The 12,585-nt window shown below is 40.7% G+C and overlaps 1 protein-coding gene across 10 annotated transcripts in view; it reads left to right on the forward strand.

Moving 5' to 3' along the window:
• Window positions 1–12,585, forward strand: part of RTEL1 (regulator of telomere elongation helicase 1) — a 57,252-nt gene that overhangs the window by 39,598 nt on the left and 5,069 nt on the right. The window contains exons 28-35 of one of the 10 annotated variants that reach the window (XR_012663072.1): window positions 48–143; window positions 3,202–3,412; window positions 5,550–5,687; window positions 6,200–6,316; window positions 8,158–8,430; window positions 10,026–10,202; window positions 10,777–10,972; window positions 11,497–11,600. Coding sequence is in view for 8 of the 10 variants with exons in the window: in XM_075109246.1 (XP_074965347.1) it covers window positions 48–143; window positions 3,202–3,412; window positions 5,550–5,687; window positions 6,200–6,316; window positions 8,158–8,430; window positions 10,026–10,202; window positions 10,777–10,962; window positions 11,497–11,600 (1,302 nt within the window). In the remaining 2 variants the exon portion in view is untranslated. The remainder of the gene's footprint in view (window positions 1–47; window positions 144–3,201; window positions 3,413–5,549; window positions 5,688–6,199; window positions 6,317–8,157; window positions 8,431–10,025; window positions 10,203–10,776; window positions 10,973–11,496; window positions 11,601–12,585) is intronic. The other 9 variants (XR_012663073.1, XM_075109246.1, XM_075109248.1 and 6 more) reach the window with 9 other exon arrangements.

Below are 12,585 nucleotides of genomic sequence, written 5' to 3' on the forward strand. Positions count from 1 at the left end.
GAAGAAGCATTTTTTTGACTTTTGTTCTTTTCTTTTAATCTTCACAGGCACAACGTCTGTCAACACTTTCCCTTCAGTATGAGAAGAGGTTAACAGATGAGCAGAAAGGAGGAAGGAAGAAAATAAAGCTAATCAGCAACACAGTGTGTATTTTCATGTGTCTGTGCCATCCCTTTGATCTGCACTCTGCTTTAATTTGAATTGAAAATTTCTGGGTAGACAGATGACTGATGCCAGAACAATTAGGTTTTTTTCTCCAAATTGTAAATATTCATCAATGCACGTCTGAAATCTAGTTCATAAAATCTTAGAATTTGCACAAGGTTGGAGAAGACCTCTAAGATCATCAAGTCCAACCATCAACCCAACACCACGCTGGCCTCCTAACCCATGCTCTGAAGTGCGATGTTTTTCAAATGCCTCCAGGGATGGTGACTCCCGCACCTCTCTGGGCAGCCTGTTCCAATGCCTGACCACTCTTTCAGTGAAGACATTTTTCCTAATATCCAATCTAAACCTCCCCTGACGCAGCTTGAGGCCGTTTCCTCTTGTCCTATTGCTAGTAACTTGGGAGAAGAGACCAACACCCACCTCACTGCAACCTCCTTTTAGGTAGTTGTAGAGAGGGATAAGGTCTCCCCTCAGCCTCCTCTTCTCCAAGCTAAACATCCTCAGCTCCCTCAGCTGCTCCTCATCAGACTTGTTCTCCAGACCCTTCACCAGCTTCACCCCCCTTCTCTGGGCACGGTCCAGCACCTCAGTGTCCTTGTAGTGAGTGACCAAAACTGAACACAAGATTTGAGGTGTGGCCTCACCAGTACCAACTGAGTACAGGGGCATCATCCCTGCCCTGCTCCTGCTGGCCACACTCTTCCTGATGCAAGCCAGATGCTGTTGGCCTCCTTGGCCACCTGGGCACTGCTGGCTCATGCCCAGCCGGCTGTCAGCCAGCACCTCCAGGTCCTTCTCCACAGCTTTCCAGCCGCTCTTCCCCAAGCCTGTAGCATTGCATGGGGTTGTTGTGACCCAAGTGCAGGACCCGGCACTTGGCCTAGTTAAACCTCACACAACTGGCCTCAGCCCATTGATCCAACCCTGTCCAGACCCCTCTGCAGAGCCCTCCTACTCTCAAACAGTTTGACACTCCTACCCCATTTGGTGTCATCTGCAAACTTATTGAGGGTGCACTCAATCCTCTCGTCCAGATCATTAATAAAGATATTAAATGTGACTGGCCCCAAAACTGAGCCCTGGGATATGGCTTGTGACCAGCCGCCAACTAGATTTAGCTCCGTTCACCACAACTCTCTGGGCTCGGCCATCCAGCCGCTTTTTTACCCAGCAAAGAGTACACCTGTCTAAGCCATGAGCTGCTGCTTCTCTAGGAGGATGCTGTGGGAGACAGTGTCAAAGGCTTTTCTAAAGTCCAGGTAGACAATATCCACAGCCTTTCCCTCATCCCTTAGGTGGCTCACCTGGTCATAGAAGGAGATCAGGTTGGACAGGTAGGACCTGCCTTTCATGAAGCCGTGCTGCCTGGGCCTGATTCCCTTGGTTGTCCCACGCATTCCTGGTGAAGTACACTGAAGATGAGCCAGCCACTCCATAATCTTCCCCAGTACTGAGGTCAGGCTGACAGGTCTGTAGTTCCTTAGATCTTCCTTCTGGCCCTTCTTGTAGACAGGTGTCACATCAGCAAGGCTTCAGTTGTCTGGGATCTCCCCTGTTAACTAGGACTGTTGATAAATGATGGAGAGTGGCTTGGCAAGCTCCTCTGCCAGCTCGCACCGTACTCTTGGGTGGATCCCATCTGGCCCCCTAGACTCGTGAGTGTGAAGCACAGGTCCAGGTAGGGTTAGTAGGTGAAAAGAATTGTTTTCTGGCATTGACTACCTTGTGAACATCTCCCATTTACCAGGTGTGGTAGCTGGTTTCATTCTTTTTGATTAGAATAGAATAATTCAGTTGGAAGGGGCCTACAATGGTCATCTAGTCCAACTGCTGGTAGAACCTCAGATGGTATAACTGACCAGTTTTGGGTAGGCAGACACATCCTAACCACACCTGTGGTGGGTCATTGTTGTGTGTTATGTTTGCAGTTGTGCATTATTGTTTTGCACTGTCTCCAAACTCAGTTAACTCATTATGCAGCTAGTTGCTTAAGAGTCATGATAAATTCATGAGAATCCCCTGGGTGATTGTGTGTGTCAGTAGTTGTCTAAGGTATCGTCTGATCTGGGTACTGTCTGTCTGCCTCCCAAGTCACCTAGCAAACGAAACTGCTAAAAGTAGTTGCAGATCCTGAAGCCAATAATATCCAGGGTATGAGGAAGGGAGCAGGTTCATTGCAGAAGGTTGTGTTTGCAGTTTGTTGCTATCTGATGTCATGATGAGTCAGCCTAGCCCTCAAGGTTTGGGGTGTATATCATTTCTCTTATTAAGCCTTCTCCTAAGAATAGAATTGTGCAACGAGATTTGGCTGCCTTCTCTAGGAATATTCCTCTGAAGCAGTCAGTTTTGTCAGTAGACAAGGTGAATAGTGTCGCTGCTCTCATGTGAGGGAATAAATGCTCATAGATGTTGCAAGGATTAGTGTTTTAGAAATAGATATAATAATCATTTAGGGATATTAACAATATCCTTGTGCCTCGGGATTGCTCCAGTGACACTGGTTTTTGTCATGAAGACATGTGAAAAGGATCCAACATCTTACATGTTCAAAGTATGTGAGCACATTGTAATGTACGGTCACTGTCTTAAAGGAGGGGTTGTTCTGAATCTTCTTCAAGTTCTTCCCACTTGTGATTATAAAAGAATGTTTCCCAACACGAGAGGGTAATCTAGCTTGCTCATCTGTATAGCGTGCTCAAGAAATGTCTTAGAGAAGCCAAAATGCTTGAACACCTTCCATTCTTTGTGTCTCCTGCTTGAGTTGTATGTTTTTCAGTTAATTGGATGTTTCCAGGAGGTAGACCAGTTAGATTTGTGTTTGTTCTGTGGCACTGAAGTTGTTTTGTTTTTTCAAGAAATAACACATGGATACTAGGGTGACTACCATAATTGCAGAGGACAGTCAACAGTTGAAAGCATTCATTGTTCTATGTGCTGGTGGAATTGTAAATATATTGCTTCTATCTGAATTCATGTGAGAGTAACTCCTCTAGTCATACCATTTACTGAAAAGTCTTCCTGTCTTTGCAGCAAGCTGATAAAAAAGCAGACCTGACAGAGCCGAAGAAGGCCCGAGCTACGTTGTACATCGCAACAGTGAAGGAGACCCTAAGCCAACAGAACTATGATCTCTTTTCTAAGGCTCTTCAGCACTACAAGAAGACAGATGACTTCCATGCTATGTTATCTCAAATGAGCTCCCTCTTTATAGAGGATGAAAAGAAGCATATCTTGTTACGAGGTATGACAACTTCCCTAGAATATTTATATGACGTGACCGTTGTCTTTTAAAGAGACTTGGGTATTTCAGAGGTAAGTGTTTTGTGTTTGAGGTACAGGTCAACGAGGATACTCATCATTAACATTCATCAGTTTATATCCCCAGATTACACAGAAAATGTTCTCAATCTCATTATCATATGTTAGTTTGTATCTTGACATGCCTGAAAAAAATCACATTCCATGGAAGTTTGTGTTACTTTAAACTTTTCCTGAAAGTAGTATAGCTTATTCCCTGTGATTTAGAAGGTAAGATCAAGAGTGTGGTTGTGCGAGTTGGATATATCCATTCATAAGGGTTCAGTGTTAAAGCAATAAATAAGTAGACAGAATATCTAGAGAAAATTTCTATTTAAATAATGGTGAGTATAAAGCAAGTGATTTGGGCAAGCATGGATAATTTACTGATTTAGCTGGTATTTTCTTGACTTTAACAACTGCATTGACAGGAACTGGGCTCCCACCAACACTTCTTCTAGTTTAGCAATGTTTTCTTTGTGAATTTTCCTTTCCCTCTCAACTTGTGAGTAAATGGGCAGATTTTTCTCTAATTTCTTTAATCTACTCAAAAGAAGTATAGTTATTCATCTTGTAAATTGTTTAAGGTTAAGGAATGGAAGGCTCAGTATGAGCACTTAGTACTAATAGTAGCTACAATCTGTTTCCCAATTTCTGATCTTACTGTATAAATAAGAAAATATTTGATTGCCAAGTTAAGGCCTAAGTCTAGTTTTCAAAAGTGACAGGCACCTGAACTGTAAAGTTCATTTGATGTTTAGGCTTTTGGTTGGCAAGCATTTTATGGTAAGTAAGACAAGGTGTAAAATTTACAGTATATCAGTGTCACAAAGGAGTGATTTAGATTGCTTAAGGAATCACTGTCAAAGGTATTAGCAAAAGTGGTTTTAATATGATATTGTGAAAGTGCAACTTAACAAAGTTTGATGCCAGGTTTCACTTTATTACTGCATAGAAGAAACATACAAAGGAAAATTGAGTTACACTCGAGTTAGAATGATTCACAAAGAGACCAGGGACGTAAAGGGTAAGGAGGACCCTCCTGCTGAGTCACAAGGTTCAGAGTGGACCCCCTTGCTTTCTGATCATCTCAGAGAAAAGTCTGGGTGCAGCTAGGTCCAAATCTAGTCTCAGACTGGTCAATGGTTTATGTCTAAGGGATTATATATGTAATGCTTCATTAGCATCAATTCAGCATGCAATCAAAGTTACCAAGACAAAATCAAAATCACTGTAGTACAGGGTTATGCGTGATATCGGTCACTTATCAAAGATCTGCCATTGGTAAAAGGTCTCTCTGCCTCGAGGAGCAACCTTGAGAGGTGTCCCAGCTCAAGGGGAGATCACCACCATGCAGCCATGCTGCCTAGCAGGGAGGGCTCAGAGAAGTCTCACTCAGACTGTTTTATTTATGGAATAAAGTCATTGGTTTGTAGTCAAATTACATGTGATGGGAATGGTATGCATGAGACCCCCTGTGCGCGCAACTTTCATGATAAATGAGTCTTGGAAAAGCCACCTGCTGTTCATGTGTTAATCGCATGATCAGTGTTCCAAGCTCATAATGCATCGATGACCACTGTGTCATTCAGCTTCATTGTGGGTTTTCAGAGAGCAGATTAATTCTTGGCCCATTAATGGCTCAGACCTTTACCTCCTTTGGAGCCTGTACCAAACTACCACTAGTTTAGTTAAAGGGTCAAGTGCATCCGTCACAATCAGTTACTCAAAGTGTCAGCCTGGCAGATACTTTGACCCCACAGTTTGTGAGGAGACCTTTTGCTTCAAGTACCCGTTTCACCAAGAGGTAAGCTACTTCATATCTACAGTGAAAAAATTAGTTATTACCTACTGATAATAACATTGCTGGAAGTTTGCATGATAGCTGACCTTTGTGTAACTTTTAAGTGTGCTTATTTTATAAATATTAGATCACGTATATTTTAAGTTATTCAGCAGCACTTTAACTTCATATTACCTAACCTAGAAGTCCTGCCATTGTAGGTTTCTGTGGCATTTAATACCTGTTGTGGACTGATTTTTCTTCCCCCCCCGCCCCCCTTTTCTCTCTCTAATGAAAGAATTTTATCAGTTTGTTCGACCTCAACATAAAAAACAGTTTGATGAAGCATGTTGCAATCTGACTGGAGTGGGCTGTGGCTACAAACCTGAGCACAGCCTCCTGCGGGAGGAGAGAGAGATACTGGCCAAGAAAATAGGTGAGGAGCTTGTTTCAGCGCTGTGCAGGCAGTTGTATCGTTAGAAACATAGGGGTGGAAAGCAATTTATTTTAATCAATATTGAGCTAAGTCTCTGCTCTGCATGGGCCTCTTTCCTGCCTTCCCATAAGCATATATAGATGCCTGAGTATTAGTTACTGCATAGTTAGTAATGATGCTATTTTATTTCAAAAGATTTTACAGATCTATTTAAATCTTAGTCTGTGGGTTTAAAAACTTTGTGTGTATTCCTCTGTCACCTTTGCTACCCACATAGTGCCACCAGAAGAGTGTATAGAAGGTAATCATGTCGTCACAGAGCTTGTGAAACCTTTGAAACTCTGGAACACTGAAGTCCTAAAATGAGCAGAGTGTTAGCTCATCCCCTCATATCAGAGAAATAAATCTACATCTTCAGGTGTTTTCAGCATAGAATGGCATACTTCAAAATGCACCATTCTATGTTCATTCTTCCCTAAGTTCACTGTTAATGGACTGGTTTGATTTAACAGAAGAAAAACACAGTCAGCAGAAAACAGCATTCTCAAGGGACTCGTGCACTCAGCTAAACTCTGGGCTTCACTTGAACCAGGGAGGATTCCACCTGACAACAGGACTGAATGGTGCAGGTACACTTCATGTTAAATAAAAACACAGTCCCAAGGTAATACATGTTATGTTTCATTTTGTCACTGACTAGATTCTCCTGGTGGGAACCAATGTTTTTTGTGTTCACCTAGCCCAGTGGCTCGCTATCTGTAGGTAGGAGTGATGGTAATTCAGAATTTTCGGTAAGTATTGTACAAAATGAAATACAAAAGCCCATAAACTAAATCAAGGTGGATATGAAAGAAACCAGCTAAAGGCAGAGATTTGCATTGGAGACTGACTTGGCATATGTCAGTGAGAGAAAGGGTGAGTTGAGTACAAGACTGCTCGGCTTCCTGTTTGTGCAGGGTTCATGAAAGAGAGCTGTTTAAATAATGCAATTTTAGATTAGGTCAATATGAACCCAGGTATGAAGAAGAAAACAGTTCCTCTTTTGTTATTGGTAATGTGTATACTCCTCGTGTAGACAGTCTGGGTTTTTTCTGAAGAAACCGAGACTAACAAATGTGTTCTTACAATTGCACGTAACCTTTCTATGCATCCCTCTAATCTTGTACCGTCCAGTATTTATCTTAGGAGTCAAAGGCTCGGTTACACTTTGATTACAGATCTTCCTGAGAACAGCAGGGAATTTTTTGTATTTCTCACAAGGAAATGAGTAGGATAGTTGGACAGCTTAGAAGTGTTTCTTTAGAAGGTAAAGAATAGTCAAAGGCTAATCCTTTCTATATAAAAATAAATAAATAAATAACCAATGTTTCCTGGAAGGCTTTAAAAGCTTTTCTTGTATGAAGCCATGTTGTTTCTTTTGATTTGTTTTGTATCTTAAGAACACTTGAACAAAACACAATCTTTGATAATTATTTTGTCCTGAGGTCCATAAGATTGCTGTTGACAGAAACTTGTTTCCACTAAAAGCAGTTGAGAAAATAATAGCAATAAATGCATGTATTATTTCCGTTGCTCACTCCTTAAATACAGTTTGCTCCTGTGAAAGTGTCAGAAAACCATATGATATGCAATAAAAGGTACTGATTATAAAATTCACACCCATGTTTTTCCCCTTTCAGGAAATTGAACTAAGCCCATTTTTTAAAGCTTCATAAAAGTTCTCTAGTGGAGAATAAAAATCGAATATGAAAGGATATGGCTGGTTAATTTAAATCAGTTTCTTATCACATACCTCATCCATATTTGCATGCCAGTAATATGCAAAACAGAACTTTTTCCTCTAAAACATGAGAAATCAAAGACTGACGTTTTGAAGAGAAGCCCACTCGGAGTTTAGCAGGAAGCTCCTAGCTCTTGTGCTATCTTGTGTGTTATTTCAGGTTAGTTATTCTTTTCTGACATTATGTTTTCCTGTTGGGACACACACACGCATGTGTGCGTTTTCTCCTTTTATTAATAAGGGGTGAGAGACCTATTCTTTAAATCTGCTCTCAATGGTTTACTTGCCCATATGTCAGGCCAGCATAGTTGGTTAAGCCATCTGTTTAAAATGCTTCTACTCCTTCAGTGTAGCACAAAGCCTGATTTAGTGCTGACCTCCATGCACAGTGTCTTCTGTGACATGTTTTTCCCATTCCCTAGTGACCATCTGGCCCGTTTGTCCATTTAAAAGATTAAAGAAAAACGCAGGAGATGCTAAAAGTCATCCCCAGAATTAATTTGCTCAGTTGCCATTTCCAGGAGCAGGTCTTGGGTCTGCCCAAGGCCATGCCAGAGGGAGGTGTGTGGCTGTGCAGGCAGTGTAGGCAGTGTCAGCTTTACCACTTTGAAGTAGTCCAGGAACGCCCTTCTGAATGAAAAGCGAAGTTGATACAAAGGAGTGACCTGTTTGTCTCTGTTCCTCCCCAAGACCTGCTCACATGGGTTCTTTGTCTCTCAGGGCAGAATGCCAGTGGAGCTCCAAGGAAGGACACTGAGAAAGCTTCAAGTTCTAAGAAAGATCACCACCAGGTCCTCAGGGCTACCTATCTCAACGATGTGAAAAGGGCTTTGAACAAAAGCACGTACAGCCGTTTCTATGAAGCGTTGTTAGCTTACAAGAAGACAGATGACTATGATGCTATGGTATCAGTGATAGCAGCCCTCACCACTGAGAGGCCAGAAGACTTTCATCTCCTACAAAGTAAGGGATTTTTTCTTTATATCACTTTTATTTAGTTGAAAAGAAGATGTAGGTGCTGTGATTTCATGAGAGCAATAAGCTTTCACTGGTCATTTTGCAAGTTCTCCACTGTTAGCAAAAAGTTTTAGCATTGGTAAACTTCTCCTCTCCCATGTTTTGGTTTAGCAAACCAGATAAATGGACCAACTGGAAAGATGTGTTAAATGAACATCAGTCAGAGAGCAAAAACTGTCAAGGTTATAAAATGTTACCGCAATTTGTTCAGTTAGAAATTGTCCATTAAAGACATTCGATAAGATCTTAGTAATTCCAGTCCTAACCTTCAGTCAAATGATTTCATTACTTTTTTTCTCCTCAATTACTACAAGTGATTGCTCTTTAGAAAAGCCAGTGCTGACTATTGCACTGACTCAACTTTGTTCTCCTGACCATTGATTGCTCTACAGGTGCTAAGCCCTTAGATCACTTCCATGTTTTGGGATAAGCAATCACACTATTGATTCGCTATTCTTCTACAGAGTGTTATCTGGGGATAACTGAAACTGTGTCATAATTTAGTATCCATATAATTAATAATAATATTCTAGAAATTTCAAGCTGATATTTATTTTCTCAGAAGTGGCTTATTTTAGGGTTTTTTCCTTTCATGGGTTTAATGATGAAAGGATTTAGGAATCTACAAGTTTTCAAAATTTGAAATTGGGCTTTATTGTTTAAAAAAAGAATGAAGGGGAGGAAAAAAAAGAAGAAAAGGGACTGTACGCTGGTCTTGATTGCCTTGATGGAGACATCTTGTCTTGTGCTAGGTAACACCTCAGTTCTACTGCCTCCCATGTCTCTCGTGTGAACCCCTCTGCAGGAAATGACACATACAGTGTATGCTTGGAAATGCCGGTGTAGTTTGGTTTGTTGTCTTTAAGGAATAACAATAAGTATTCCATTGACCTTGAATAGATGCCATGGTCTCCAAATTTTTAGAAAATAATTTTTTTCTGGTTCATTAACTAGTCAGATTAGTCTTGACAAAGTGAAGAGTAGGAGGGAAATGAACCCTGTGGCACTGTGACTCATAATCTCCCCCTGAGCATTCTTTCTCACAGAGAGTCAGTGTCTTTTCTAAGCAAATGTTTTGACCTCAAAGGAGTTTGTGGCAGAATTGTCTGTGCTTGGCAGTAAGTCATAATTGGGATTCTTTAGAATTTCTGTATATGTGTTGTGAATCCTTGTCAACCAAACATCAAGAAAAGATGTCCTTTTTGAGACAGTCTCTTCAGATACTGCGTATATACCTGATTTCCCTAGATCAGTTGTCATGTGAAGGGCTGGATCAGGTGTTTATGCTTAGTTGGAGAGAACGGAAGAATTTCAAGTTAAGCTGAGATTTATTTCAATACTGAATACTCACCTATCTTGTCAAGGAAAATCCCATCATTATAAAATCAACAGAAGCATCAAGTGTTCCACCCACCTGAAGATACTCTGAGGAACATGGCTGATATTGTTCAGCTTCCAAAGAACTCCCCTCCAAAGCAAGGAGGCTTCCATGGTCAGGCATTTATTCTCCTATGCGTTTGACTGTGTTTTCTTTTGGACAGGGTTTTACATGTTTGTCCGTCCTCATCACAAAGAGCAGTTCAAACAGATGTGTAAGGAGTTGACTGGAATGGTCTGTGGCGAGGGAGAGAAAAAATTGCAACAGCAGGCGCAAGGTGAAGGGAGCCCTCTGAGTTTGGAGAGCAGGTGCACTAAAGGAGAAGACAGCCACATACAAGGTTGGGAATGAACATTTGCCTGAAATTTAGAATCTTATTTAATATTATGACAGGTAGCGTCCAACAGCCTTAGCTGTGGGCTGGGGCCTCCCTGCACTAGGTGTGTAAGGGAAGATCAAAGCAATTGGCCATGTCCAAACTCCGTTAAAAAAAAGTGTAAGACAGAAGGCAATGTGAGATGGGGAAGTGCAAGGAAACAAAGAAGATGGCACTATAATTTTCATCTTAAATTGTTAAGTGGGTTAGGGGTGAAGGGAAAATTTTTGATCTAAGTGGTGTGGGGGCATGAGCAGATTAAGATCCATTGCACCTAGAAGAATTTGCCACAGAACTATTTCAATATAAAGGGCTTTCAGTAATAATGTGTGTTAGTATCAGAAACTTCTGTTAACAAGCAGTATGGCATTAAAAATAGTTATTCAAATAGTTTTATTTTTCTTATACGTTAAGAATTTACTGAACTTACTGCTAATTGTGTTTTGCAGAGTGTGTGCATTGTGTTCTGTATTATACTGTTTTATATGCTCAGGCTTTTTAAGTGCGTTTTTTGTTTTGTGTTTTTTTTAATAACCAGATGCAGCCACTTCTAAGGGTGAGGCGCCAGAGAAAATTCAGAGAAAGATTTCCGCCTTCTGCTTTAACCAGAAAAGCAAACTTGAATTGCCAATAACCAAAATATCAAAAGAAACCAGTAACGTGAGAGCACCCACGGGCTCTGGAGCTGTGCCTATATTTCCCTTAGAGATGGAGCCAGAGTGTGGTAGGTATAGGTGAGATTTTGGATGCAATTCTCTAATACTCAGTAATAAAGATAAGTTATAGAAATGAGAACTGCACTGATCATCTGTTAAATGATGACTGGTTCATGCCAATATTTGCTCAGGTACAATAACGATTAGTTCAGTTTGCTAAGTAGAATTTGTACTTTCTGCCGCTTGCATATGGTCTCTTAATTCTCTGAAAGTACTTAATTGTCTTTATCACAATGATGTAATAGTTTCTTGAGAACTTATGGATTTTTCTTGACAACTTCCTTGTAAAGCAGGGATAACCTCAGTTTCTAAAGGGAGATCAGAAGCACCAAGAGGCTGAGTGAGATCATGTGAAAGAAGTAATGTAACAGGGCCAGGTATTGCACTATTAAGGCAGTTCATAAAGCTCATGGTCATTGTTTTCTGGACTGCACCAGAAACATGTATACATGAGAGTTTTACAGGTGATTACTGGTATTTAGTAATCTCCTCCCTCTTTCTCTCTCCCGCTCTTTCCCCACCTCTCCCTCTCTCTGTTCTAGGAAGATTCCAGTGCTCTAACTGCAAATTTGAGGATGATGTGCCTTATAAATGTCCATTATGTGACTTCACTTGCTGCAAAACATGCTGGGAGCAGTTCTTAAAGGTTATCGTGTTTACTGGTTTCAGTTTTTCCTGAAATGGCCCGTGAATTTTGTGCTTTTCAGGAGAACCATGTGGACAGCCGTGGAAACAGAATTTCTCTGTTTACAGAGAGAGCACCTAAATCCTAATGGAAGATCTACCATTTCATTGCTTTCCATATTCTGCAGTGTGATTGGAGGCAGACCTCTGCCTTATGCTGACTTTTTTTACACCTTTGCAGCTCCTTCTGAGCTTCCTCCAAATGTTTTCCCATCTAAAGCTATGCAGGCAACAAGCTGTGGAGTCAACTTGAAAAGTTTGGGGTTTTTTTCTACACCTGAGCCTTTATTTTAATTTTTTTTCTTGCTTATTTTCATAATTTTCCCCATCTGAAAACCTACTCTAAAGCAGTATCATGAGATGAGGCAAATTCATGCTCGAATATGCTGTGTTATTCTGTCCTTTGGTTTCCCTGGCTGAGTAAATTGGTCATTGAAATTCTTTAGGTAAGAGAATGTAGCTGATCCCATAGTGCACGTGTCTGGTAGCATCTTACCTAACATGTGATTCGTCAGCCTGGTATTAATAATCTGTGACCCTGGGCATGGAAGGCTAATACAAGAGTTGAGTGGTTTCTAAACATTTATAGGTGATGAAGAAGGCTGCTAATCAATGTCCTACCTGGAAACAGTACAGAAGGAAAAGAAATTTCTTCAAGCTGTGAATCTATAAGCAAGTACAAAATCATCAGTTATTCTAAGTTCCAGAGGAAGGTCTCTTTCTCAGGAAGAAGGCACTGAATTATGTCAGCTCAGTGTAGAAAATAAACAGCATCCTAACATCCAAATAAAATATAATGACCAAGACAAACTTGGTCCAAGAAGAATATAGAATAATGTCCAGAATTACGTTCTCAGACATGTATCTTCTAGAGGGAATTCAGAATAGCCGTTCAACTAAATTTCATCCTCAGTCTGCTATGCCATATTTCTTTAAAAATATTAAAA

Source organism: Phalacrocorax aristotelis, chromosome 13 (genome assembly GCF_949628215.1).
Source record: "Phalacrocorax aristotelis chromosome 13, bGulAri2.1, whole genome shotgun sequence".
NCBI lineage: Eukaryota > Metazoa > Chordata > Aves > Suliformes > Phalacrocoracidae > Phalacrocorax > Phalacrocorax aristotelis.